The sequence below is a fragment of the Peromyscus leucopus genome, chromosome 3 (genome assembly GCF_004664715.2).
Source record: "Peromyscus leucopus breed LL Stock chromosome 3, UCI_PerLeu_2.1, whole genome shotgun sequence".
Lineage (NCBI taxonomy): Eukaryota > Metazoa > Chordata > Mammalia > Rodentia > Cricetidae > Peromyscus > Peromyscus leucopus.
The window spans coordinates 157,241,328-157,267,985 of record NC_051065.1 but is presented as its reverse complement, the minus strand read 5'-3'; the positions used below and the strand labels follow the sequence as shown (position 1 = coordinate 157,267,985).

The window sequence follows — 26,658 nt, the reverse complement described above, 5'->3', positions numbered from 1 at the left end:
ATATAAAATGAAGAATATAAATAAGTGAGAATATAAATGAAGCTTGTATAGAATTATGTATCAGTTCCATGGGCATCTCAGAAACCTGGAAATGAACAGTGTTTCCCTAAATGATAAATCAGAGGTTGTTATGTTTTTGTTTTTATAATATTCTTATGACTTTTTTCTTTTTTAAAAAAGTTATATGTATACACTGTTCTGCCTGCGTGTATGCCTGCCCACCAGAAGAGGGCACCAAATCTCATTATAGGTGGTTGTGAGCCACCATGTGGATGCTGGGAATTGAACTCAAGACCGCTGAGGAGCAGCCAGTGCTCTTAACCTCTGAACCATCTCTCCAGCCCAATTGATATGTTTTGAATGGCTAGAATATTTCTTCTCTAATACTTAGAAACTTGGCCTTTCTCAAAACCATAAATGTGCTCATTACAACCCCCCATTTCTTCTGCTTCTACATTTAGGGTGAAGAAATTGTTTCCCAGTATCCCTCTTCTCCAGAGAGCGCTTCAGAAGATAGTGAGGATGGCATAACATCTCACGTCTCCAGGAGCAGAGCAACAAAGGTATCTGCACAGTCTGGTGTGGTATTAGCAGAGCATTTTATTAAGTATTCTTTGTTAGCACAAAGTATAGGATTTTCTCTGTATATGTCCATTGTTAAATACTTCTGTGCACATCTCCATTCCCTACAAAAAGCTTATATGAATGCTTTGGGGTCCATAAAATACAATTGCGTCATCAGAGTCTCCCTCAAGTATGTCTCAAGGTGTGTTGAAAATTTGTTTACAACTTAAGGGGAATTATATCTCAGTGGCAGAGCATGTACTTAGCATGTACATATTTGTGCATTCAGTCATCTGTACCAAAAACAAAGTGGAGATGTTTTTCTCCCAGTATATAGTGCCCTGTTTTCTATGATCTTGTATGTAAATATGTTTTAGAAGGGAGAAAAGACCAGCATGTTCTGTATTAAAAATGAATTTAAGCCATTTCAACTCTTTTTGGCAGACTTGGCTGGCCTAGAACTTACTATGTAAACAAGGCTAGCTTTGAATTTGCAGAAATATGCCTGTCTGTGCCTCCCAAGTGTTGAGATTAAAGGCATGCACCACCATGCCTGGCCATTTCAGCTTTTTTTTATATGTATGTGTATTTTTTGCACGTGTTTTTCTTTGCACCGTATGTGCGGTGCCTGTGGGTGCCAGAAGGGCCTGTTGAACCCACCCCCACACCCTTCCGGGAATGAAGTTAGAGTTGTGAGCTACCATGTAGGTGCTGGGAGTTGAACCTGGGTCCTCTGGAAGAGCAGCCAGTGCCCTTAACACTGATCCATCTCTCCAACCCCTCATCTTGTTTTAACATACAAAATTAAAATAAATCAGAAGCCTAGAGTCAAGCTGCCACTACAGAGGAATAAAATAATACAGGTCCTCATTTTCTGTGGACAGATGCTTTTGTGGATTTAATATAAGCTAAATAAAAATATGTGCATCGAGTTTTGCTCAGTTCACTTTTCTGGATACCAGGCAGTTTAGCTAAAAGCTGTGCACAGAAAGACTGTGCATTATGAAGTCTGTAGGCTCTATTTTAGTCCTATAATAGATCTCTTCTTACTCTCATAAGGAATCCAAGGTGGTCAGTATGCTATGCTTCCAGTACAAAAAAACATGTCCTTGCAGAGGAGCAAACCAGTTTCATGCTGGACTCCTGTTGATGTATGCCAGTACTTGTAATAACCATTGCTTTACACACACACTACATATACAGTTGCTTGTTTATTTTCCTTTTGTGTATGCAGAGCCTTGCTATGTAGCCCAGACTGCCTTTGAACTCACAATCCTCCTGCCTTAATCTCCTGAATCTTGGGACTACAGAGTTGTACCATGCTAAGCCTTGCTCTATGTTGAATTGATAATGTGACTTTGTTTCTGTGTTTTGTGCCTGAAGAGCAGCTGGAAAGCTCTGGCTTTTTTAAAGATCATGCAGATTTAGTTCATTTGTCAATAATTCAGTATCAAAATGACCTCTTAGACTGAATGTGGTGGTTCACATCTTTAATTATAGCACTATAGAGGCAGAGGCAGATGGATCTCTGTGAGTTCAAGGCCAGCTTGGTCTACATAATAAGTTCTGAGCCAGATAGGGCTGCACAACAAGACCCTGTATCAACAAAACAAAAACCTTTCTCTATGGTCTTGGCTTACAGTTCATGGCAAGAATTATAGGGAGCCAAGCACATGCCTTTAGTCCTAGCACTTAGGAGGCAGAAGGAGGTGGGTCTCCTGAGCTTGAGTCTAGCCAAGGGCTACATAATGAGACCCCATCTCAGAAAACAAAGAAAAAAAGAGCTGAGCATGGTTGAATGTGCCTGTAATCCCAGTACTTGGGAGGTGGAGGAGGCTCACAAGCTCAAGGTCCTTCTTGGCAACATAATGAGTTTGAGATGATTTTGAGCTATAGGAGAGCTTTTCTCAAAACAAAAAACAACAAAGAAAACCAAAACAAAATAGGAGGAGACTTCTGCTTTAGCTTACAAAGGTTTTTAAACTTTCATTGCTTTTAAGAACAGAAATGGCTGGGTGGTGGTGGCACACCTTTTTTTTTTGTTTGTTTTTTGAGACAGGGTTTCTCTGTGTAGCTTTGGAGCCTTTCCTGGATCTCATTCTGTAGCCCAGGCTGGCCTTGAACTCACAGAGATCAGCCTGCCTCTGCTTCCCAAGTGCTGGGATCAAAGTTGTGCACCACCACTACCCAGCAAGTGGCACGCACCTTTAATCCTGGCACTGAGAAGGTAGAGGCTAGCCTGGTCTACATAGAGAGTTTCACAACAGCCAGGGTTATTACACAGAGAAACCCGTCTTGAAAAAAACCAAAAAAAAAAAAAAAAAAAAAGAAGAAGAAAGAAAATGGTGTAGTTTACATCTGTGGGAGCTGTGTTGCAAGATCTGGGCTCAAGTACTTTTTTTTTCCTCTTCATCCTTTAGGATGGGGAAGACGAAGCAAGTGATGGACAAAAGGACCAAGACAGTGATGAAAGTGATGACGGCTCTAATTAGACCCCTGGACACAACTGCCCCTCCTCGTCCCTGGCAGCCTCTTACCCTTTTCTTTGGGGGATGGAAGTCTGCTCTCTGCCTCTTCAACCATAGCTTCCTGTTTCTCCTTCAAGAAGGGGTTTTTATTTAACTAACCAGTGGATTTCACAGATTGTCCAACATCCAGGTCCTGGCCCAGGATTCCAGTGTAGCATCCGCCAGTGGTTTGGATAAATATGGCCGTGCTGCTTCTGCAGAGTAAATGCTCCGGCTAGCCTTTAGGGGCTAGTTTTGACACTGACTTATTTTAAAATTTAGGAAATAAATTCTTTCTGAGTTTTGCCCTGAGGAAAGACCTTCCTCCTCACTTTAGATGTGTCTCCTTATTCAAGTTTGTGCAATCATACCAGTGCAAACAACACTTAAAAGTATTATTTCCTTCTGGGAGGAATGACTTGCACTTTGTGTCAATGACCCAGAAAGTCAAAAAGAACATTGCAACTACCTTTGAATTGGATTTTTGTTGTGTTTTTATTTCGTTTTGTGACAGGGTCTCTCTGTAGCCCTGGCTGCCTATTGTGGTATTTGTTCTTTTGGCCAGGAGGGTCTTGAACACCACTTTAATTTTTTTTTATTTTATTTTATTTTATTTTTATTTTTTATTTATTTATTTATTTTTTTTTTTGAGACAAGGGTTTCTCTGTGTAGCCCTAGCTGTCGTCCTGGAACTCGCTCTGTAGACCAGGCTGGCCTCAAACTCACAGAGATTTGCCTGCCTCTGCCTCCCAAGTGCTGGGATTAAAGGTGTGCACCACCACCACCACCACCACCACCACCACCACCACCACCACCACCACCACCTGGCTCCTTTTGAATTTTTAAACATTTATCTTTGTGTGTGTGTGTGTGTGTGTGTGTGTGTGTGTGTAGGCACATGTGTGCTGTGGCACACATGTGGAGCACAGAGGACAACTGTTGGAAGTCGGTTCTCTCTCCACCTCGTGGGTTCCAGGGATCAGAATTCCAGACCTTTACCTGCTTAGCCCCCTCACTAGCTTGCTTCGAAATTTTTTGGTTATTAGTATAAAACAAAGGAAGAAAAGACATCATCAAACATCTGTTGGCATTGTATGTATATATAGTATTTATTTCCACATTATTCTGAATTATGCCTAGAATCTAGTTGTAAGAATCATACAAAATAATTATAGTTTATTAGAAACAGAACATCGGGAGCTAAAACAGGGGATTCTCCTGTCTTCTGCCAGAAAACCCAGTCTCAAGGCTGCTGTCAAGCTCTTCCTTGCCGTGCTATTAAGATTATTTAATATTTGTTATTATTTTTACCCACACTGGTATTAAAGTTATGTCTTGTTGTTGACATTTGTTTGAGGAGGGACAGCTGTTTTTAAGTTAGTCCTTAAACCACATACAGATTTTCGACCCCTTCTTCCTCTGTTACCCAGACATCCACACCTGTCTTTTCTTGGCATCCCTTTTCTTTGCCGGTTCATGGCTGTCTTTGGCATTTGAGTGTGTTCACACTAGGCTGGCTTGTTTGTATGGTAGCTTAATCATTATCACATCTGTGTGTCAGTATTAGGCTGACTGAATGGCCATTCAGCTGTATAGTGGAAATGTTCTTCTTTGCTCAGTATCATTGGTTGGTCCTGTTTCTGAAGAGAAAGGGAGGAGGAAAACTTGTCCCAGCTTGACTGAGAGGCGAAGCAGCTGGCATGATGTTATGGTGTAAGCTTTGGGTACATACCAGAGAGCATGGTGTGGAGCACAGGGGTCAGATGGAGACCCTCTACTTGGAGTGCTGCAGGGCAAAGGTGCACTTCTTGTACGTCGAGTAGAGCAGGAGGATGGAGCGGAGCATCTGTTTGCACATAGTCACTGTCATCTGGATCTGAGGCTCCTTGAGTCCAGTGGGCCACTGGTGTTCCCTGCTGATAATTTTGCAGAAGGCTGATTTGTCTGAAACTCTGAAGGTTCCAGTCCACTTGGGGGGCTGGGCTGTGATGACCCTACCGAAAACAGAATCTACTCCCTTGAGACGGACTGGCTGGGGCTTCCTCACAAGTCCTTTCTTGTTAGTCACTGCTCGGAGCTCTGAGGTGTGACGGGGTAACCTGGGGCTCTCTCCAGGTGCCACAAGTGGGCTGTCTAGGACGAGAGTGACTTCTTGAAAGCACAACTGCACCTCAAGGTCAGAAGGGGTGTGTGGGAAGCAAGGAGAGGCCCTAAAAGGGTGTTTGGAGCAAGGGGTAGGTGTTGTGTGCCGCAGCCATTGGAAGCTCTCATCCAGTGGGGTCCATGGTGACCAGAGCTGGTATCCTGCCATTGACAGTCCTAAAGGAAAGGAATCAGACATGGAATTTCCCTGCTGTGCTTAGGGGAAGGGGAGAGGCGTGGCTGTTCAAATTCACATCGTCTCATTACTGACTTAAAACTTAGTGGTCCCCACTGAACAGATGCCAGTATGTGGCAGGGGTCACTAGATCTGTAAAGGGCAAAAGATAGTGACTCTGGCCACTGCTGCCCACACCAAAACTTCCCCTGTAAGAAAGTTCACCCATGCTACAGATGACATGGATTTGTCTGAAATGCAGTATCTTAATCGATGCCTCTGGTGGGCACAAGCAGCTGGACTTCATGATGAGACATTATTTGATGAGAAGAAACTCAGCCCATGTCGTTACAAGCATTTTTACTTGGTATAACCCTTAAACTAGCAGTTTTAACTTCATTATGGATTTGGTAGAAATGCAAGCTCTCGGGGCCCTGTCTCAGACCTACTTAATTAGAAATGTGGGGTGGGGCATGTTTACTTGTATATAAACCTTTCAAGGATTCTATTGCACCTTACAGTTTGCAGACCACTTACAGTGTGGCTTTTAGGAATCTCCGGTTTTCACTCTTCCTTATGGAGACATCCAAGAAAAACAGTACCTGGCTTGGTGGCTTAGGCCTTACTATAATCTTAATGCTTGGAAGGTAGAGGTGAAGGGGGGGGGTCATCACAAGTTGGAGGCCAGACTGTTTACATAGTGAGTTCCAGGCTAGCCAGAGCTACATACATAGTGAGTGGGGGGAAAGTACTGGAGAGATGGCTCAACAGTTCAGCGTATTTGCTACTTGCTCAGGAGACCTGAGTATGGTTCTCAGCTCCCATGTCAGGTATCTTACAGCGCCCTGTAACTACAGCTCCAGGGGATCTAACAGGGGGATCTTCTGTTTTCTACCAGTACCTGAATGTACAGATGTAAACATAATAAGTCTTTCAAAAAAAATAAAATCCCATCACTTCAGAAGGCAGAGGCAGGTGATCTGTGAACTCAAGGACAGCCTGGTCTGCATAGCGATTCCAAGACAGCTGGGGCTACATCAGCGGACCCTGTCTTCAAAAAAAAATTTTTTTTAATAAAAAAATAAAAACAGCAGAAAAACCCAACCCCAAAACAAAAATATTGCTGGGACAGTCTCCTCTTGGCCCCAAATGCATTCTAATCAAGAGATCATTACAGAGCACTGGGCGGTTTATACAGCACCTTGGAAGAGGTACAGTCTGTGAAGGAGCGTTTTCAAGGGCTAGCCTTTAAAATGTGTTCATTCCTCTCCCCATATATATATTTTCATGTGTAAGATACTGGAGAATACCTTGAATACCACAAGAGGAAGTGCTGGGAGGATAGTAACTAAAAATTTATTCCAAGTAAAATTTTGATTTTCTGTCATTCTACTTCCAAATTGACAGTGCCTCCTGAATTCTGGAGGAACTATCATTTTCTTAGCACCTTCCTCTTCTGTGAAGGGTCATTACAGGTCCCATTGAATCAGTGAGTCCTGCAGGTAGGTCCCCTTTGTTTTTAGCCAAGTCAAAATCTTTGTCCCTCCTCTTTTTGCCACAAAAGACAACAACAGGTCTTGTCCAGTGGTTACCATCCCCAAAAGGTTGACACCTCCCCAGTTCATTAAAAATAAATCAAATGCCGGGCAGTAGTGGCGCATGCCTTTAATTCCAGCACTCGGGAGGCAGGGGTAGGCGGATCTCTGAGTTTGAGGCCAGCCTGCTCTACAGAGTTAGTTCCAAGACAGGCTCCAATGCTATAAAGAAACCCTGTCTCAAAAAAAACAAAAAAAAAATAATAAAATAAAATTTAAAAATCAAGGCGGGCGGTGATGGCTCACCTTTAATCCCAGCACTCAGGAGGCAGAGGCAAGAGGATCTCTGTGAGTTTGAGGCCAGCCTGGTCTACAGAGAGAGTTCCAGGACAGCTAGGGCTGTTACATAAAGAAACCCTGTCTCAAAAAAACTAAACAACATCAAAAACAAAAAACTGCTGGAAACATTCCAAAAGTGCCCTTTGGAGTGATTAGGACAAAGGGAATTTGTGGATTTTCCCCCAGTTGATAGTGTTTCTCACCGTCTATGTTGCAAGTTGCTACATTTCAAATATCTGGACTGCCTTAGGATGAGAAACTGACACCAAAGAGCAGCTATCTATTCCAAATTGAAAGGCTTCCAGTGCTGGGTATCTTGAATTTAAGAGCACATTGCCAGTGCTTGTCATCTCAACTTTTGAGAGGCCGAAGCAGGAGGATTGCTATGAGTTCATTAATGGTCTAGGCTACATAAGGTAAGATCCTGTCTGAAAAAAAACAAAAACAAACAAAAAAAGACAAAAAACATCCAAGAGGGGGGCTTCTAGTATACCACCATGGCAAGGTGGATGCAGGGTGTCTGAACAAGTTGCTGTACTAGCCCCACATGGGAAACACCTGATTCTCCTGTCCAAAAGACTTCCTTTTTGTGGGCGCATTCCTTCTGAGGAACCCAGATCCTCAATTTCCCCACCTGGGAAAGGGGAAGGCAGCGCCAAAGTGCAGCTGAAGTCCTCGGGAACTGTGAAAAGATCCCGAGCTGCTGGAGTGCTTGGAGAACAGGCTTGTCCCCCTGCAAGTCCCTCCCCCGAAGCGGGAGCCACACGGCCCTGCCCGAGGCCGGGACAGCGGTGGGAGCCCGGGCCCGGACCCACCATCACCATCCGGGCCGGGAGCTCACCTACTGAACTCCACACGGATTGCACGCTCCAGAGTAGTGGCCGCATCTTTTTCCCACCCGGCACCTGGCAACCGCCTTTGTGACTCAGGACCGCGGGGGCGGGGCAGGGGCTGGAGGCGCTCTTCTAGGAGTCGTCAGATACTGGACAGCTCCAGAACCACCTCTTCGGTACCTCCCCACCCCATCACACTTGTGTGCATTTGACAAGGGCACAAAGGACAAATTCTCCATGTCAAAGGCTGTGGTCAAGTACAGAAGTTCCAAGGCCAGAAGTTAGTGTTAAAAGTCAACCTTTATTCGTTGTTCCCTGGCTCCCACTGTGCGCCAGTGTCTGGAAAGGTTTTTATTAATGTACTGGAAGGGCTCCAGTGCAAACAGAATTATGAATATTCACCTGTTGAGAGAAAAGACATCTTTCCTTAACTTTCTGACTGAAAACTTGTCCTCTTGAACTTCAAAATATTATTTTTAAATTTATGTTTGTCTGCATGGGCTTATGTGCAACATGTCTGTGCAGGAGACCTTGGTGCTAGAAAGGGCTATCAGAAACTAGGTCCTCCTTTGCAAGAACATACTCTCAACTGTTAAGCCATCTCTCCAGCCCTATACTTCTTTATGTCTTCTGTTAAACCCTAGGATGCTTCTGCCTCATGTCCAAAGCTGAGAAACGGGTGTTTCACCATTCCAAAGGTCAATGCTGTGAACAGCACCTCCCTTAGCATGAATGGCAGTGGGAAGCAGGAGTCCCCACCCCTCACCCAATGATTTCAGTCTTTTATAGTACGCAAGTGCCTGGAGGAAGGATTGAACAGATGAATTAACAACTTGTCTACTCTTTTCTTAAACACAGAATTAGCCATGAGTTTCCTCTACTGTAGAACTCATTGTTTAATTAAAATTGTTGGACAAGCTGGGCATTTTGGTACACACTTGTAATCTCAGCACTCATGAGACTAAGACAGAGGCCTGGCTTGGGTGTAAGACTAGCTGGAATGCACAGCAAGACACAATTTGAAAAAAAACTTTAACCATAAAGATGGATCTTAAGGTAATGTTTGCTGAGACTAAGGGACCCAAGAATTGGGGTCAGGCAGAGATCTGGGTTTGAAAGACCTACAGAATCTTGAGGCATTTGTCCAGTGCCCAGTGTGTATACGTGCACTCCCCACTACAGAAGCGGGGTGGGACAAAAAAGAATTTGGATGGGAATCAGAAACCAGAGAGCTGAAAATAACGACCCTTGAGAAAGAGGGAAGTGCTTTGGAATTACAACTTTTTTTTAGTCTATTTTTATCTTCCTCCTGACTAAGAGACACCTGCTAGGGGCTGGAGAGATGGCTGTGCTGTTAAGAGCACTGACTGCTCTTCCAGAGGACCTAGGTTCAATTCCCAGCACCTACATGACAGCTCACAACTGTCTGTAACTCCAGTTCCAGGGCTCCTGACACCCTCACACAGACATATATGCAGGCAAAACACCAATGCACATAAAATAAATATAAAAGAGACACCTACTATTTAAAAAGCAAATAAAGCTGTCATTACTGCACAGTATTTTTTTAAATATGAAAGTCCCCAAAGTCAAGATCAGATGCTTAGAATTGTTGAATGAAGAGGGATTCATACTGTTATGACAATCTATATACAGTCCGCTGTGTAGTCTGCCCAGATCTAAGGGTCATGTTCTGGGAGGTACTATTTGCTATTACCTCCAACTGTTATCCAGCAAAATCAGAGCCTCCTTACGTTCATCAATTGCAGTGAAATTCCTGAGCCAGCCTTCTTAGGAAGAAGGAAACAAACACCACAAAACAAAACACGGCCCTGGCAAATGGCAATGACATGTGAGGAGAAATAAATCACATAGAGAATAAGAAGCAGAAAGAACTGGGCTGCTAAGTTCAGGCTTGTGTAACAACTGGCTCTGGAGAATCCACTCCAGGAACTGGCATTCTAGGAGCTAGCATTCCCACCTCAAGGTGCTGTCTCCAAGACATGCATAAGTTGAAATTTTTAAAAACTTGTATTTTGGTGCCAGATGGTGACAGCACATGCCCTTAATCCCAGCACTTGGGAGGCAGAGGCACGTGGATCTATTGAGTTCGAGGCCAGCCTGGTCTACACAGTGAGTTCCAGGACAGCCAGGACTACACAGAGAAACTGTGACTAATAAAACCAAAATAAAAGAATAAAAATTTATATTGTATTTTTCTCTCCTAGTGTAGCACATCCTTTCATATTGCCATGTACCTAATTAGCATCTAAAGATTGCTTAATAAAATAGCACCATGGGTTAGCTAAACGATTGTTTGGCCTTACCTCAATTATTGTCACAAACATTACCTCAAAGTCCATCCTTATGGTGAAAGTGTTTTTCCCATTGTGTCTTGCTGTGTCTTTCAGCTGGCCTTACACTCAGGCCAGGCCTCCTGTCTTAATTTCTTGGGTGCTGTGATTATAAATGTGCACCATAATGACTATGACCAGTTCAACGATTTTTTAAAAAAGATTTAATAATTTGTTTGTTTTATTTATTATGTATACAATATTTTGCCTGCATGTATGCCTGCACACCAGAAGAGGACACGGGATCTCTTTATAGATGTGGTTGCTGGGAATTGAACTCAGGTCCTCTGGAAGTGCAGCCAGTGCTCTTAAACCTCTGAGCCATCTCTCCAGCCCCTTAATATTTTTTTGATGAAACGATTAGATTAAAAGATTTGAGATTGTTTTGCAGCTTTTCTTCTCCCCGAGACAGGGTTTTTCTGTGTAGCCTTGGCTGTCCTGGAACTCACTCTGTAGACCAGGCTGGCCTCGAACTCAGAGATCCCTCTTCCTTGGCCTCCAAAGTGCTAGGATTAAAGGCATGCATCACTACCGCCCGGCTTGTTTTGCAGCTCTTGGTACAATTGCTTTAGTTTACAGCGTGACTAACTATGGCCTTACCATTTTGCTTCTGCCGATCGATCCATCACTGGGTATTAGCATTAAATATATATGTATTTCCTCGTTTGGTAAACGTGAGGTAGCCTATCATACTAAGTTGTTGAAAGACAGTTTAATTATGAAGGTCTCAGCGAACAAAGGCGCTTGCCACCAAGCCTGATGGCCTGAGTTTGACCCCACAAGGTGGAAGGTGAGGAACCCACTCCTGCAAGTTGTTCTCTGATTTCCACCCTAGTGCCGTGCCACGTTGGCGCCCACACACATACATGCACACACACAAATATGAATAAAATAACTTTAAAAAAGAAAACGAGGATGAACAGTTGTGACCCAAGCATGAAAAGCATTTTTAAAAAACGAGATTCGCCAGGCATGGTGGAGCACGCCTATAATCCCACCACTCTGGAGACCCAGGCAGGAGGGTTCGAGGCCAGCCTGATCTACAAAGGGAGTTCCAGGACAACTGAGCCTGTTGCACAGAGAAACCCCACCTCGAAAAACCAACAAAACGGAACTGGTGGACTGTGCTCATCTCTGCTGACACGGTGTCAAGAGAGCTCGGCAACCCAAGGCCGAGGCAGGGGCGTGTGGTCGCCCCCTAAGGACACGAACCGCTAGTGATGGGCGTGGGCATGCTGCCTGGGGCTAAGTCCTGATCTCTGCCTTGCTAGCAGAGGATTCTTGTTTTCCCCAGTGTGGGAACCGAGCAAGAGGGCAGGGCGAATCTCTACGCATGCGCGCCACTCTGCTGGGCGTTTCTTGGGCCCGGAACACTGGGGTCCTGGGTGTCGGCGCAGGCGCGCTGGCGGCCCGTGGAGGTCGCGGCGCCTGCGCAGTCGTTCTTCCTCAGGTGGCAGCCATGGCTGGACAAGAGGATCCGGTGCAGCGGGAGATTCACCAGGACTGGGCGAATCGGGAGTACATTGAGATCATCACCAGCAGCATCAAGAAAATCTCGGACTTTCTCAACTCTTTCGGTCAGCGGGCGAGCAGGGGAGACTGGGAGGAGGGAGGCGTCGGAGGCGGCCGGCGGCGCCGAGGAGAGGCGCGCCGTCCCGGCTGCTCCCTTCCTCTTCCGCGCTCCGCCGGCCCCAGTCCCCTCACCCTGAGCCTCACTAGGCGGTCTCCGTGGGTCTACCCTGCCCATTGCCAGGCCCCGCTTGCGCGCGTCAGCACGCCCACTGCCCAGCCTCCTAGGCCCATCCATCACCTTCCTGATCTGCGCTGCGCTTCCACGCCAGTCTCCATCCACTTGACACGCAGTGCGCAGCCGTGTCACGGTCACGTTTACAGTTAGAGACTCCCGATAGTTCTCCATCTCCTTCAGGATCGAGTCCGAAACCCCTTAGTGCCATGCCTTCTATTGCTCCCGCTCGACCATTTCCTCCCGGTGCCGTTCATTCCTCCCCGGCTCCCTTCGGTGCTAGTGCTGAAGGTGGTAATGAAATCAGAGGGAGGGCTGGGGCCCTCTGGGGCCTTGGAAATGCCTTTTCTAGCCCTGTCTCTGCTTCATGATAGGTGTTCTGGATGCTTCTGTCTGGTTCCTGAGATCTAACAGGGTAGATACTTCCAGCAGAGTCTACTTTTCCAAAATCATGCCTAGGTGTGGCCGGCTGGTGACAGCCTTCATTTGTTTCTGCGTTTGTTCCTAGCCTTCTGGACTGAAAACCTGTCACAGACTCCTCATGTTCCCGGAAAGGCTTCCTTCAGAGGCTTTCTTACACAAGATGTGCAGATGGCACCGAGTGATCTTTTTCAACTGGGGCACTTTGCTTCTACTAATTAGCAATCTTCAGCAGTTTAGACTAAATGGGAGGCAGTGCTATGAATAGATTATTTTCTAGTAGGGAACTGATGGGTCCTAAGTAGTATAAAGGAAGGAGGCAGAGCAACAGCTTCATTTATGGGGTGCAGCTCAGAGGTAGGGCACCTGGGTAGCATGCCCGGGACCCATCCCCCCCCTTAAAAAGGGAAGAGGGGTTTTTTTTGTTGTTGTTTTTTGTTTTTGTTTTTTTTTATAAAGAGAACAAAAGCAAAAGTGGAAAAGCTTCATTAAGGGGCTGAGGATGCCCAGTGGGTATCGTGTTGGCCTAGCATGCATGCACCAGGCCTCTAATAGCAATACTCAGGAAGCAGAGACAGGAAGACCAAAGCAAAAATCAGCAGTGTAACCTCTTCTTCCACAGGTCTGATGGCAGTGAGGAACATGATAAGAAGTCTTTCCTGCTGTCTTTGGTGGCGCACACTTCTAATCTTGGCACCTGGGAAACGGAGGCAGGAGTGCCATGAGCTTGAGGCTAGCCAAATCAAAACAGCCACAAAAAATACGAGCCATTTTCTGCATTCAAAGGCGTTCTCTCAGGCCAGTGAGGTGGCTTTAGTAGGTAAAGGTCACCAAGTCTGGCAACCTGAGTACAATGCTCAGGACCCACTGATGAGAGAACCAGCTTCCACAAGTTGTCCTCTGACCCAGCAGTGGTGCCGTGGCACATGCTCACGCCCACCCACACAGTGGTGAATAGTGAAATAGATAGATAGTGAAAGTGAATAGATAGATAGATCGATCTTAATCTGTTCCCCCATTCCATGTCCCCTAACCCATTTTGTTTTGAGTCTTGGTAAATTGCTGGAACTGTTGATTGTCCTGCCTTAACACCCCCACCCCACCCCACCCCCACCCACCACCCCCGACCCCATAGATAGTGTTTATCACTCTATGCCTTCCTGGAACGATGTAGGTCAGGATGGCCTCTAACTTGTGACAACTCACATAGGCCTTCCTCCTCAGTGCTGGGAGTAGAGGTGTGGACCCCCACACCTGGCCAGAAACTTCTTTTAAATTGTACTTACAAAGTATATAGGATTAGAATCTTGAATGGATTTTCTAAACGAAATAGAGGCTAAAGATGCTAGTTAATGAGAGACTAGCATAAATGGATATGTCCGTGGTGTAGCTTCACACCGTAAGTTGCTGTGGCGGTTAGGAGGTTATAGTAGAGGACTATAGTCAATAAAAGAGAGTTCATGTATCCCCCCCCCCCCACCCCAAAAGAGTTTATTAGAGGAATGTAAATGAAGGAAGTATGATTCTGTGGAGACCTGAAGACATTAGACTGCTTTTTAGTGGACTTAAGTGTTTTTAAAGTTCTGGCCATTTGCCCTGCCACCCATAGTCTAGTGTTCCTTGGGAGGTTTTGGTTTTCGCAGTGCTAAGAGTTGAGCTCAGGACCTTGTGAATGCTAGAAGCATTCTACCACTGACTTGTACTCTTTTGAGTTGTTTGCCCTCTGTGTAAACTATTTCAATGTTGATTCACATAGTTTATTTATCCTGCCAGAGAACTGGAATATTGGACTTTTTTTTTTTTTTTTTTAAAGCAGCATTCCTTACTGATTATCATTCCCTCAAATAAGTATTAAGTGAAAGAAATTAAAACAGCCTCGTGTGGTAGCTTATGGCTGAGGCAGGAGAATTGCCATAAGTTTAAGGCCAGTCTAGCTAAAGAATAAGACCCTGTCTCAGAAAAATACAACAAAAAAACCCTCCCAAAACCCAACTTTTTGTGTTAGGGGACAGCATGCCCTGTGAAAGGATCCTAAGTCTGAGTCCAGCGTAGCCTGGAGAGGCAGTGGAAAGTAGGAAAATCACTTATCTGGAAAGTTTTAACAAGCACAGGAGTTAATATCAGAGGCATCTAAACAGTGTCTAACCAAAGTATTGATGTCAGTTCAATCAGTAAAGCATCAGAATTCCATTAGGGCGGCTTTTCAAAATTTAAGAGTGATGTAACTTCTCACTATTCCAAATCTGGTTCTTGGTAATAGCAACTTCATTCTAACTGAATTACATTAGGAAGCTTTTCCCTTCCCTTGGATGGTTACATAACTGCCATGGAACTATCCATATCTGAAGGTTTCTGTTACTGTTTTGTTTCTGGTTTTTTGAGACAAAGTCTTGCTACATAGCCTTGGCTGGCCTGGAACTCACACTGTGTAGACCAGACTGGCCTCAGACTCATGGAGATCTCCCTCCCAAGTGTTGGTGTTACAGGTGTGTACCACCACACTTGACTGTTTTGAGGTGTTTTGGGGTGGGTGGGGGTTGTTTGTTGACCTGTTGGTGTTGGGGATCCAGAAGCTCATAAATGCTTCTCAATCTATGTTGCCAGCCTGTAATAGTAAACATTATTTTGGTTTTGAGTTGGGATATGCTACAAGCTGGCCTCTAACCTCTGGCCAGGCTCAAGTCCTGCTTCATCTGTGTAACTGAGACTACAGGCCTGTGCCTCTACGCCTGGCTGCATAGAGGCTGCATTTAGTTCACATATGTTTACCTTTGACAGGTATACCCCAAAAGAGTATGTCTTATTTCTGACAAAATATTTCAGACAGGGTCTCACTAAGTATCCAGGATGGTCTAGAACTTTGGATATTCCTACCTTATCCTCCGAGGGCTGGAATTACAGGGGTACACTACCATTGCTGGTCAAAATTCTAGGGTGCAGCGGAAGTCCCAAATCAAATTTGTTCTCTGTAAAATGTGATTTATAGACATTTGATATAGACATCTCACCAGAGATTTCCTTGCTTATACAGCAGGAAAAGGGAAATTTCTTCTTTGCAGATCTCAAACTCTTCCTTCCCAAGACTCATCTAAGAACTAAAACTTGATGTCAAAAACAAGTCAAGAGGGCCAGGTGGTGGTGTCTCATGCCTTTGATCCCAGCACTTGTGAGGCAGAGACAGGTGGATCTCAGTGAGTTTGAGGCCAGCCTGGTCTACAAAGCAAGTTCCAGGACAGCCAGGGCTATTATACAGAGAAACCTTGTCTCAAAAAAAGTAAGGAGCTAGGTGAATTGGCACTTACCTATAATCCCAGAACTCAGAAGGCTGAGATAGGATTTCCAGCCTGGGCTACATAGTGAGTTCCAGTCTAGCCTGAACTATATAAAGAAATGCTTTCTGGAAATAGAACAGATCCCCTCGATACACACTCCCCAAAACCCTCTCAAAAACAAAACAAACAAACAAACAAAAAAACCCAAGAGACAATTTGAGATAAAGTTAGTACCAATATTTGTTGTACTAAAGGTGTACATGAAATAGTCCAGAGAGGAAAGCCAAGTGTAGTGGAGCATTCCAGCAATCCCAGTGCTTGGGAAGCAACAGGTAGAAGATTGTAAGTTCTAGTCCCAGGCCAGCTGAGGCTACATAGGGAAGATCCCACCTAAAAAATAAATTTAGAGAGGGAATTGTCTGTTAGTCTTGTCAGCAGTGATGATATGGAAATACTAGCAAGCCCCCTGATAAGACCTGGCACTTTCAGTGAGTGATGACAAAATGCACTTAAATGTAGAGTCCCGAGCTAGTCAGTTGCTGGATGCCTTCCTGTGGTAATATTGTGTTCCCCAATATATCGTGCACCCTAATAAATTTATCTGGGGTCAGAGAACAGAACAGCCACTAGACAGACATAGAGGCCAAAAAATGGTGGCACACACGCCTTTAATCCTAGCCTTCTGGAGGCAGAGATCCATCTGGATCTCTGTGAGTTTAAAGCCACACTGGAAACAGCCAGGTATGGTGACTCACGTCTTTAATCCCACAAAGTGAGTCTTTAATCCCAGGAAGTGATGGCAGAAAGCAGAAAGGTATATAAGACGTGAAAACCAGGAACTAGCTGGTTGCTTTCAGGCTTTTGCGAAACAGTTCAGCTGAGATTCATTTTGGATGAGGACTCAGAAGCTTCCAGTCTGGGGAAACAGAATCAGCTGAGGCACTGGTGAGATTCATGCTACACTTTACTACTATTTTTGTTTAAATTTGCAGATGCTGGGGTGGAACCTAGGGCTTTAAGCATGTGATGTGGCACTCTGCCCTTGGGCTACACCCCAGCCTATGAACTAAATTCATGTTTAATTTCAGGCGTATTGGACATTTTGTCTTCCTCAACAGTGTTGAGCCATATGGGCCAGTTCCAGAGTATCATTCTGTATTGATTTACCAGATTGACAGGTAGACCAGCACAGCTGTCTAGGAGTGACAGGTAGACCAAAACAGCTGTCTAGGAGTGACAGGTAAACTGGGACAGCTGTCTGTCTAGGAGTGACAGGTAGACCAGCACAGCTGTCTAGGAGTGACAGGTAGACCGGCACAGCTGTCTGTCTAGGAGTGACAGGTAGACCGGCACAGCTGTCTGTCTAGGAGTGACAGGTAGACCAGCACAGCTGTCTAGGAGTGACAGGTAGGCCGGCACAGCTGTCTGTCTAGGAGTGACAGGTAGACCTGCACAGCTGTCTGTCTAGGAGTGACAGGTAGGCCTGCACAGCTGTCTGTCTAGGAGTGACAGGTAGGCCTGCACAGCTGTCTGTCTAGGAGTGACAGGTAGACCTGCACAGCTGTCTGTCTAGGAGTGACAGGTAGACCTGCACAGCCCTCCCTGCATCTCTCCTCCCATCATTTTTGTGTGTCTTTTCTCATGGGAAAGACAATTGTCAGAGATACTATTTATTTGCTTTTGAGCTCCCAAACGCCACACTAAGTGGCAGTCTGGGCCTGCTGGATAGTCCTGACGGAAGTGGGAGTTGAGCTGGTGAAATGGGTTAAGGTACTTGCTACTTGCTGTTAAGCCTGATGACCTGAGATCAGTCTCCAGGATCTTCATAGTTGAAGGAGAGAACCACTCCCAGAAGTTGCCCTTTGGTCTCTACATATGTGCACACGTACACAAAGATGTAAAATGTTTGTAAAGTGGCAGTGTTTCTAGGAAAAGTGAGGTAGGTTGCTAGGGTGGTCGTGTGTGTAAGCTAGACCTGGGAACTAGAGGAGGTAGCAATAGCAGACAGTAAGATTTAAAAAGAAGAGACCAGCAGGCATTGTGTTGCACACTTGTAATCCTAGTACCTGGGAAGTGGAAGCCAGAGGATCAGAAGTTTAAGGTCACCTTCAGCTGCATAGTGAGTGGAGGCCGTCCCAGGCTACCTGAGACAGAAGGAAAAAATCAATTAAAAAGGGCGGAGAGCCAAACACAGTGGCACACTCCCACCTCCAGCACTTGGGAGGCAGAAGCAAGAGGAGTGCTCTGAGTTCCAGTAGTGAGTGTCAGGCCAGTGAAGAAACACCCTGTCTCGGCAGAAAAAATAGCACAAGCGTTTGGAGACAGAGCGAAGTGATAGTCTTTCTGTGGGGCCGGAGACTCCTCACTACCACAGGGAAGAGAGAGGAAAATGACCGGAACGCACCATCAGTTGGCCCAGTGGTGGTTTCCAGGGGTGGGGAAGCAGAATGGGGAATAAAGTGCTAAGTAGAGTTTCCCTCGGAGACGATGAGATTTCTGTGAATGGATTATGGTAGTGGGTGCACAGCTCTGTAAGTGAGCCGGTGGCCATGACACCTGTACTTTATATAGGTGGAAGTGTGGTGTGTGAGTGACATGTCAGTGAGACTGAGTTTGAAGAAGGACTAAACAGTAATGAGAATGGGTGAATGTGAGAAAGAATGCGTGAAACCAAAAGGGAAAATGCAAAGAATTCCAGAGATTGGGTGGTGAGCAAATGCTGACGTTTGAGAACCAACTATGACACCAGTAGTCAGTCCCCTGGAAACCTGCGCTTTCTCAAACCATCCCTCTGTATGTGGGCCACTTGTTTGTGGTATTTATACAGAAGGAACAGAAGTAGACTTCCTTATTTTACACACACACCATTTCTAATGTGCATGCGTGGTTGTGGGTATATGTATGCTTTTTTTTTTTTTTGCATGTGAGCACATGTGTGTGGGTGCTACATGTACAAGGGAATCATCATGGCTCTTCCAAGTTACTTATTGAGGCAGGGTCTCAGTCAAATCCAGAGCTCACTGATAGGATGGTTACTCTTGCTAGCTGGCTTGCTCTGAGGAGGATCCTGTCAGCCTGAGGCTGGACTTGCAGCAGGCTGCCGTGCCCACCCGCACTGACATGCCCACTGCTGGGTGTCTGCACTCCTGCCCCGTGCAGGTGCTTGACCCACCGAGGCGTCTCCTCAGCCCATTCGCCCCTTGTTCACCCCTAGTTTATTTTTTTTAACCATTTATCCAAAATGGGGAGAGTGACAAGCCAGAGACCCAAGTACACAAGTAACTTAAGAATGAGAAGTTCATCCGTAAGAATTTGAATACATTCAGAAAAAGGGTGTGTTTTTCTGGTAAGTTCGCTCAGAGGCAAATTCTTAGCCAAGTCCCGGTGAAGAATGGTTAGATAGGTAAGATGGTGATGATGAAAGTTGAGGCCAGACCAGAGCGTAGAAGGATTTGTCAAAGTGAACGCTGAAATGCTTGTGCAGAGCCAGCCAAAGAAGAGATGAAGAGGAATGTTGGTAGCTCCCTGTTGAGTCATCGTGTGGGAGACTGTTCAGAGCACCCACAGCTATTTCAGACCTAAACATAAAGGTTACTGAGATAGAAACGTGGGTTGGAGGAGGTAGTAGGAAGTAGCCGCCATGTTGGTCTCTGTTATCCTGTGTTAAGGACAGGTGAGAAGGGATCTCATGGTTTCAGGTAGAGGAGTCAGCAGAAGTAGTATTTTAGGGGAGTCTAGCTTGTATTCTTCCTGAGGTGGTGGAAAGGGAAGAGGAAAGAGTCCAGGCTGCTATTCACAGATGGAGTCTTGCTTCCATTATGTACTTGATGGTGATTGAGTTTTCTCAGTTTAAAAATGCCTATTTCTGGTATTTGGGTGTTGTTGAAGCAGTGTCTTCCAGTGGTAGTAACTGAAGCTTCCAGAGTTCAGGTGATGAGACACTGTCTTAGTTACTTTTCAGTTGCTGTGATAAAACGCCATGACCAAAGGAACTTATAAAAGAGAGCATTTAATTTGGAGTTCACTTGGGGCTCAGAGTTCCGAAGGATTAGTCCATGACCATTGTGGTGGGGAACCTGCCCACCATAATGCAGGCAGGCATGGTGTGGGAGCAGTTGAGCCACAAGCATGAGGGAGGGAGGGAGGGAGAGAGGGAGGGAGGGAGAGAGAGAGAGAGAGAGAGAGAGAGAGAGCGCTAACAAAGTTCACCCCAGTGACACACTTCCTAATCCTTCTGGAACAGTTCCACCAACTGGGGGCCATTCCCATTCAAACCATCACATTCCATTCCCTGACCCCCATAGGCTTGTGACCATATCATAATGTGGACATGCATTTAGTCTAACTTTAAAAATCTCTATAGTCTGTGAGCTGTAGTGGCATGTGCCTTTAATCCCAACACTCAAGAGGCAGAGGCAGGCAGATCTCTGAGTTTGGGGCCAGCCTGGTCTACCTATAGAGTTCCAGGACAGCCATGCCTACACAGGGAGACCCTGTCTCAAAGAAAAAAGACGAAAGAAAAAGAAATGTCTCCATAGTCTTTTAACAGTCTCAGTATAGTTTAAAAGTCCAAAGTTCTGCCAGGTGGTAGTAACACGTGCCTTTAATCCCAGCACTCGGGAGGCAGAGGCAGATGGATCTCTGTGAGTTCGAGGCCAGCCTAGTCTACAAAGCGAGTTCCAGGAAAGGTGCAAAGCTACACAGAGAAACCCTGTCTCGAAAAACCAAAAAAAAAAAAAAAAAAAAAAAAAAACAACAACAACAACAGTCCAAAGTTTCTTCTGAGATTCAAGGCAATCTCCTAATTGTAACCCCCATAAAAAAAATCAAAAAGCCAATTACATACTTCCAGCATATGATGGCACAGAATAGGCATTGCCATCCCAACCAGGAGGAATAGTGGCATAGTGAGGGAATGCTGGACCAAGCAAGACAGAAACCACATCCCGTGTCTGTCTGACATCAAGGGTCTTGTATGGTTCTTCTTCCCTTACAGCTTTGCTGACTGCAACATACCACCCCCCAACACCCCCGCCCCCCTCTCTCTCCCTCTCTCTCTCTTTCTACTCCCTGTCTGCAACTCTCTCTAGCAGATACTCCACGGCTCTAGCACAACCTAGGATCACCAGTGCAATCCAGGCTTCACCTTCACAGCTGCACACAGTGGCCGCCCTGGGCTACCACAAGGACTCCCTACCACACATCTGGCCTAAGCAGCTCTCCTCAATTGTGGAGGAAGAGTCCACAACTCATTTTCTCATGTATCCTTCATGATTCTATAGCAAGAACCACATGACCAATACCACCAAGTTCTGCTGCCTGTTGGGCATGGAGCCTGGTCCCTACATTATTATGAACTTTGATTTGTTGTTGCCTTTTAGGAGCAGAAAATTCCTTACACCCCTTTTTCCCATAAATTGCAGGATTAATTTGGTATGGTCTTGCCCCGAGGGTATCCGTTCCCTTTATTCCACTTCTCATCAGGCTTCTTATCTCTTTCAGCACAAGCCTTGGCTCCAACTTTAAATTTCCTAGTGATCTTTTTCTCCACAAACTATATATTAATTTCTTTTTGCCCTGCTTGTTCTTTTTCATTGTAGACCTGCAAAAGAGTAATTACTAATAGCCACACCGCCAAGTTGCTTGAAATCTCCTCTGCCAAAGAAATTAGTCGAAAACTTTTCAATTTAACCTCAAGCAGATTTCTAGGACAAGAATAAAAAGCAGCCACATCCTTTACAAAAATATCACAAGAATGGTCTCTACCCCAGGCACTATTGTTACCCCTGAAACCTCCATGGTCTAGTGGTCATCCAGGCTCTTATTAGGATGCTTCAGTGCATTGAGCGTTAAGATCCCATTAAGACCTGCTTATAATGTTCAGCCACTTTTCTATGCCAAAGTCTTCCACATTTCTCCAAAGAGCAGCATGGTCAGGCCTGTCACGTGATAACCCACTCCCTGAGGCCAATTTGTATCTTTTCAATTGCTGTGACAAAACCCCGTGACCAAGGTGACTTAGGAAAGAATTTATTTGGGGCTCACAGTTCGAGAGGTTGAGTGTATGGCCATCATGGTGGGGAGTGTGGCAACAGACTGGTAGGCAGACAGGAATGGCACTAATGCAGTAGCTGGGAGCTTATGACTTCATGCTTGAGCATGAGCAGAGAGGGACAGACACCGGCAGGGCATGGGCTCTGCCCCTCCCCCCTTCCTCTCCCCCTCCCTCCCTCCCGTCCCTCATTTTCTGCTGTGCCCTCTGGCCTCTCCCTTGCTGCTGCGGCGCTGGGCCTTGAACTCGGAGCTATCTAGGACAAGCCTCCTCAACTGATCTGTAACCCCAGCCTAAAACCACGCTCAGGATTTGAGTTTTGGTGTCTTTCCAGGCTAGGGATGTGTGGTGCCTGTGATGCCAGGGAACAGAGGCACCCACCTCCCACTCAGCCCTGTGGGCTCAAGAGACAGATGGTGCTCTTGAGTGTGGTGATTCAGTGCAGGGCCCTAATTTAACTTCCCGTGGGTTTATTGCGATGCACCCTGCCTTAGGTTAGAGAGCTTTGCGTTTAGTCCCTTCGCTCGAAACTCGTCAGTTTGCTGCTTGACGCGGCCCTCCTGAATCATCCTTTGCATGTTAGTTCCTATAGTGCTGCTTTAACGGTTTTCCATAAATTTAGGTTGAGACAGGAGGATCCCTGCAAGTTCAAGACCAGCCTTGGTTATGAGGCAAGACACAGGTCTCCCTTGGTGATGGCTCTTCTCTGCCGTTTGTGGAACTCAGGTGTTCCACAGACTCTGAGTAGTTGATTCTAAAATGCTTCTTGCCATATCCCCAGCCCCCACGTATACTTGGAACTATAGATTTCCTCTTCAGTCCAGATGGTTTGTGTGGGTGTGGGCGTTTGGAGTGACATTAATCCTGAACATCAGTCTCCTTTTACCAGATATGTCTTGTCGTTCAAGACTCGCAACACTAAATGAGAAATTGACAGCCCTTGAACGGAGAATAGAGTACATTGAAGCGAGGGTGAGTATGGTCCCAGGCTACCCCAGAGGGAATACACATTTCTACTTAGAAACCGAACAGGCGTACAGAAGTTGATGCTCTGCCTGGGTATAGGCGTCTGGGACTCCGGAGCTGCCTTTGCTACATTACTCACTGCAGAGGACCCAAAATAGGACTTTTTAAAAAATGGTTTTAGTCCCTTTGCATGTTATCTAAATGTCAGTTTTTCATTCACAGGTGACAAAGGGTGAGACCCTCACCTAGAGCTGTGGCCCGCTGCTGCTGGGAAGTCGTTGTACAGAACACTGGCCGTGTGGGAAAGGCCCAGCAGCCTTCTGCGCCTCCCCTTCTCCTTACAGAGCAACTGGGCTTTTTCTTGTTTTTCTTTTTTCCAAAGTGGCCTTTGGGCTCTGCCGTGTACACCTGGGATGTGATGTGGCATGGGGAAGAAGTCCAGGGCACCTCTTGGAAACAGCATTAGGCATTTCCCCTGTTCAGTAACATTGTTTGAAACTACTTGTCAATGTATTTGAGGAGTTGAGGCAAAGGCCGGGACTCTGGTAAGGTCCTCCCCACCTCAGTCTCTTTCTCTCAGACTTTCCCTCCAGCTCCCATGGCCTCTGCACTGATTGTGTCCACAGTCCGTCTTCTCTGCCTGTGACAGGAGGTGGGGCAGTCCTGGCTGAGACTCGTGCCCTGCAGTGTGGTTACCAGAAAATGTTGTTGCTGACCCACCAGTTTCTTGTTCTGGGAGGTCCAAGTCCGGCCCTCAGCTGGCTTAAAGGGACATTTCAGTTTTCTTTCTGTCACTTGGGGTATCTCGTGCTTCCCTAATAAACTCGACTTTACCTGACTGCTGTGATTGTGGTGGCCCAGGAGCTAGAGGCGGTTTCCTTTTCACAGACGTGTGCTGCGTAGGAATGCTCTCCAGAGCTGCAGACATAGCTGTTTGAGTCAAAGCTAGGCAGCTCTCTGTCAGTGCTTGTGTCTGGACACGAACTACGTCATCCTGGAATCATTTGGTCATCCAGCAGATACTGCTGAGGATTTTCATTCTATAGGTGTGTTAGACTCCAATAAAGATACAGTATTGAATCAGACCTGATGTTTACGATCTGTTGAAGTACTAGCATCTTCCCAGGTGAACTGCACCCAGGGTAGCCCACTAGTTTTATAAGCTACAAGCTAAACATACTTCTTGTGAAAGCAAATACGGAGGTTTGTGAGATGGCTCAGCAGGCAGGGTGCTTGCCTCTAAACCTGAGCCCTGAGTTCTGTCTCTAGGACCCACATGATGGAAGGAGAGAACCTTCTCTTGCCGGCTATCTATCCTCTGGTCTCTACATACATGTTGTGGTGTTCCTGTGCATGAGTGTGCACATGTACAAAATGTAAAAATCATTTTCTCAGCAAGTGCTTCCGTTTAAACAGAAGAATCGAAGACTTCCTATGCTTATTTCCAAAGCTTCCTATAAACTTAGGCCAACCTACTGTTTAGGTGAGGCTTTAGTCCCTTTGTGTTTTATCTAAATGTAGAAGCCTTTAGGGCTTTTCCCCACAGAGGGCCTCCCTTGAGTAGGGGAGAATTTATCATGCTCTGTGAACACTGGTTTTTCCCTCTTCAGGCCCTATTTGACATTCAAAGTCTAGCTCAGGTCAAAATTCCCCGCAGTTCTCCCAGATGAGCACATTCAGTACTGCCCTCTTTTTCAAGCTTCCTGGCTTGCTGCCCTCGCACCAGAGTTCATTCTGGATTCACTGGATCATTTTCAGAGTATATGCAACCTACAAAGCCTGAGCCCCCTTCCCTGGACTAACCCAGCTGGATGCTTTGAGGAAGGCATGTTGCTATGGATACTGATAAAACAGACTAGAAGTGTTCGAGCTGAGTTGTATTCATGTGTTTTCAGAAAACCTGCTTAGACCTTAAACATTTTAAGTAGTACTGGCTGAGTATCCATGATTAAAGTTCTTAAAATCCAAAGCTTTCTGTAGGGTGACAGTACAGGTGAGCCTTTTTACACCTGACTCGTATGGTTGTTACCTGAGCTATTACGGTCAGAGCCTGGGCCCTGGCATCCCTGACAAGCTAGGTATTACCCTGTCCTAATAAGCTAGTTAAGTGATAGTGAAAAGTAGGAAACGGTTGACTCAAATGTCGCCACACTGGAAAGAGGAGCTAATGGTCCAGTGGCACACCCTGCCCAGTCCCATCTTTGGGATTCTGAAATGAGGTTCAGGTTTAAATAGTCAAGAGGTATACCTTGGCTGGGTGTGGTGGTACTCACCTTTAATTCCAGCACTGGGGAGGCAAATGTTGGTGGATCTCTGAGTTTGAGACCAGCCTGGGCTACAGAGTGAGTTCCAGGACAGGCTCCAAAGCTACACAGAGAAACCCTGTCTCAAAGAAAAAAGGAAAGAAAGAAAGGGGGAAAAGGTATATGTAACAGTTCCAACAGGTTCCTGCTGGTTATTCTCTTGGGCTTTGGTCTCTTGCAAGGTGGTCTGTGCTATTCCCAGGAGGCAAGTTCCCCTGTTGGCTGACACACCAGGACCCCATTCTTTTCCCTTTCCCAGCACGAGACTTCTTGGAGAAGCTTGAGATCTTTGGAGTCCATTGCTCAAAGGGAAGGGACATGGTAAGTTGCAGTCAAAACAGGCAGCCTAAAAGTCTGTATAAAGGACCTGGGAAGATGCTCTGTTGGTAAAGTACATGCTGTGCAAACAAGGAGACCCGAGTTGGATCCCCAGCATCCACCTAAAACCCAGGCAAGGAGCAGAGGAGGCACACGCAGGAGATCCCTGGGGCTTGCCTGCCTGTCAGCCTACCTGAATCACAGCTCCAGTTCAGTGACAGACCATCACAAAGAACAAGGTAAAGAAGAGCCGGGCGGTGGTGGTGCACACCTTAATCCCAGCACTCAGGAGGCAGAGCCAGGTGGATCTCTGTGAGTTCGAGGCCAGCCTGGTCTACAGAGGGAGTTCCAGGAAAGGCGCAAAGCAACACAGAGAAACCCTGTCTCAAAAAAAAAAAAAAAAAAGAAAAGAACAAGGTAAAGAATGAGAGGAAGATAACCAAGGTCCACTCTGGCCTGTACACATGCACATACACAAATAACTGTAAATAATTTAAGGTTGTGGATAAGGTATATGAAATGTTTAAACCTGGGTCCCATCTGATCTCAGGCATTTTGCCTAAGGCATCCTGAACCAGTGTTTTCTTTTAAAAATATCATCTTATTATAATGGAACCATGTGATGTCCTCATGGGTATTCTTTCTAGTATTCAGTATGAGCTTGTCATTGTTGAGTGCCTTTAACAGACTCTCAAGTCCATTATCTGCATTCCACTATTTGTTGTTTGCTCTTTTGGGGGGCCCACCACCCAGCTCCCAAATAAATTACACACGGAGGCTTATTCTTAATTATGAATGCCTGGCCTTAGCTTGGCTTAGTTTCTTGCCAGCTTTCCTTATCTTAAATTATCCTGTCTACCTTTTCCTCGGGGCTTTTCCTGTTCTTTTACTTCTATAAATCTTACTCTCTTACTTTGTGGCTTGCTATGTAGCTGGGAGGCTAGCCTGTGGAGTAGTCTTCCTCCTCTGGCTCCTAGATTTCTCCCATCTCTTTTCTTTTATATCTACTCTGCTTGCCAGCCCCACCTATCCTTTCTCCTGCCTTGCTATTGGCCAGTTTTTGTTTTTTAATTAGACTATCAGGTGTTTAAGACAGGCACAATAACATAGCCTCACAGAATTAAACAAATGCAA

General features: G+C 45.8%; 3 protein-coding genes across 6 annotated transcripts in view; 2 read left to right on the top strand and 1 right to left on the bottom strand.

Moving 5' to 3' along the window:
* Fancd2 (FA complementation group D2) overlaps positions 1-3,407 on the top strand; it is a 68,221-nt gene extending 64,814 nt beyond the window's left edge. For both annotated transcript variants that reach the window (XM_028863940.2, XM_037204266.1), the window contains exons 43-44: positions 462-563; positions 2,985-3,407. In XM_028863940.2, the coding sequence (XP_028719773.1) occupies positions 462-563; positions 2,985-3,056 (174 nt within the window). In that variant the 3' untranslated portion in view covers positions 3,057-3,407. The remainder of the gene's footprint in view (positions 1-461; positions 564-2,984) is intronic.
* A 748-nt stretch (positions 3,408-4,155) lies between these two features.
* On the bottom strand, positions 4,156-8,175 carry Fancd2os (FANCD2 opposite strand). 2 transcript variants are annotated; one of them, XM_028864080.2, is made up of 2 exons: positions 8,104-8,175; positions 4,156-5,390 (listed from the first exon to the last, which is right to left on the bottom strand). In XM_028864080.2, the coding sequence occupies exons 1-2, from the start codon at positions 8,147-8,149 to the stop codon at positions 4,846-4,848; spliced, it is 591 nt and encodes a 196-aa protein (XP_028719913.2). In that variant the 5' UTR covers positions 8,150-8,175; the 3' UTR covers positions 4,156-4,845. The 2 variants fall into 2 exon arrangements, with proteins under 2 accessions (XP_028719913.2, XP_037060160.1); XM_037204265.1 differs by lacking the exon at positions 8,104-8,175 and adding an exon at positions 7,897-8,095.
* A 3,651-nt stretch (positions 8,176-11,826) lies between these two features.
* Positions 11,827-23,988, top strand: Brk1 (BRICK1 subunit of SCAR/WAVE actin nucleating complex). 2 transcript variants are annotated; one of them, XM_037204264.1, is made up of 4 exons: positions 11,827-12,026; positions 13,236-13,433; positions 22,827-22,909; positions 23,126-23,988. In XM_037204264.1, exons 1-4 carry the CDS (start codon positions 11,909-11,911, stop codon positions 23,150-23,152), a joined length of 426 nt encoding a protein of 141 aa, XP_037060159.1. In that variant the 5' UTR covers positions 11,827-11,908; the 3' UTR covers positions 23,153-23,988. The 2 variants fall into 2 exon arrangements, with proteins under 2 accessions (XP_037060159.1, XP_028719775.1); XM_028863942.2 differs by lacking the exon at positions 13,236-13,433 and having other exon boundaries at positions 11,847-12,026.
* Positions 23,989-26,658: the final 2,670 nt, after the last annotated feature.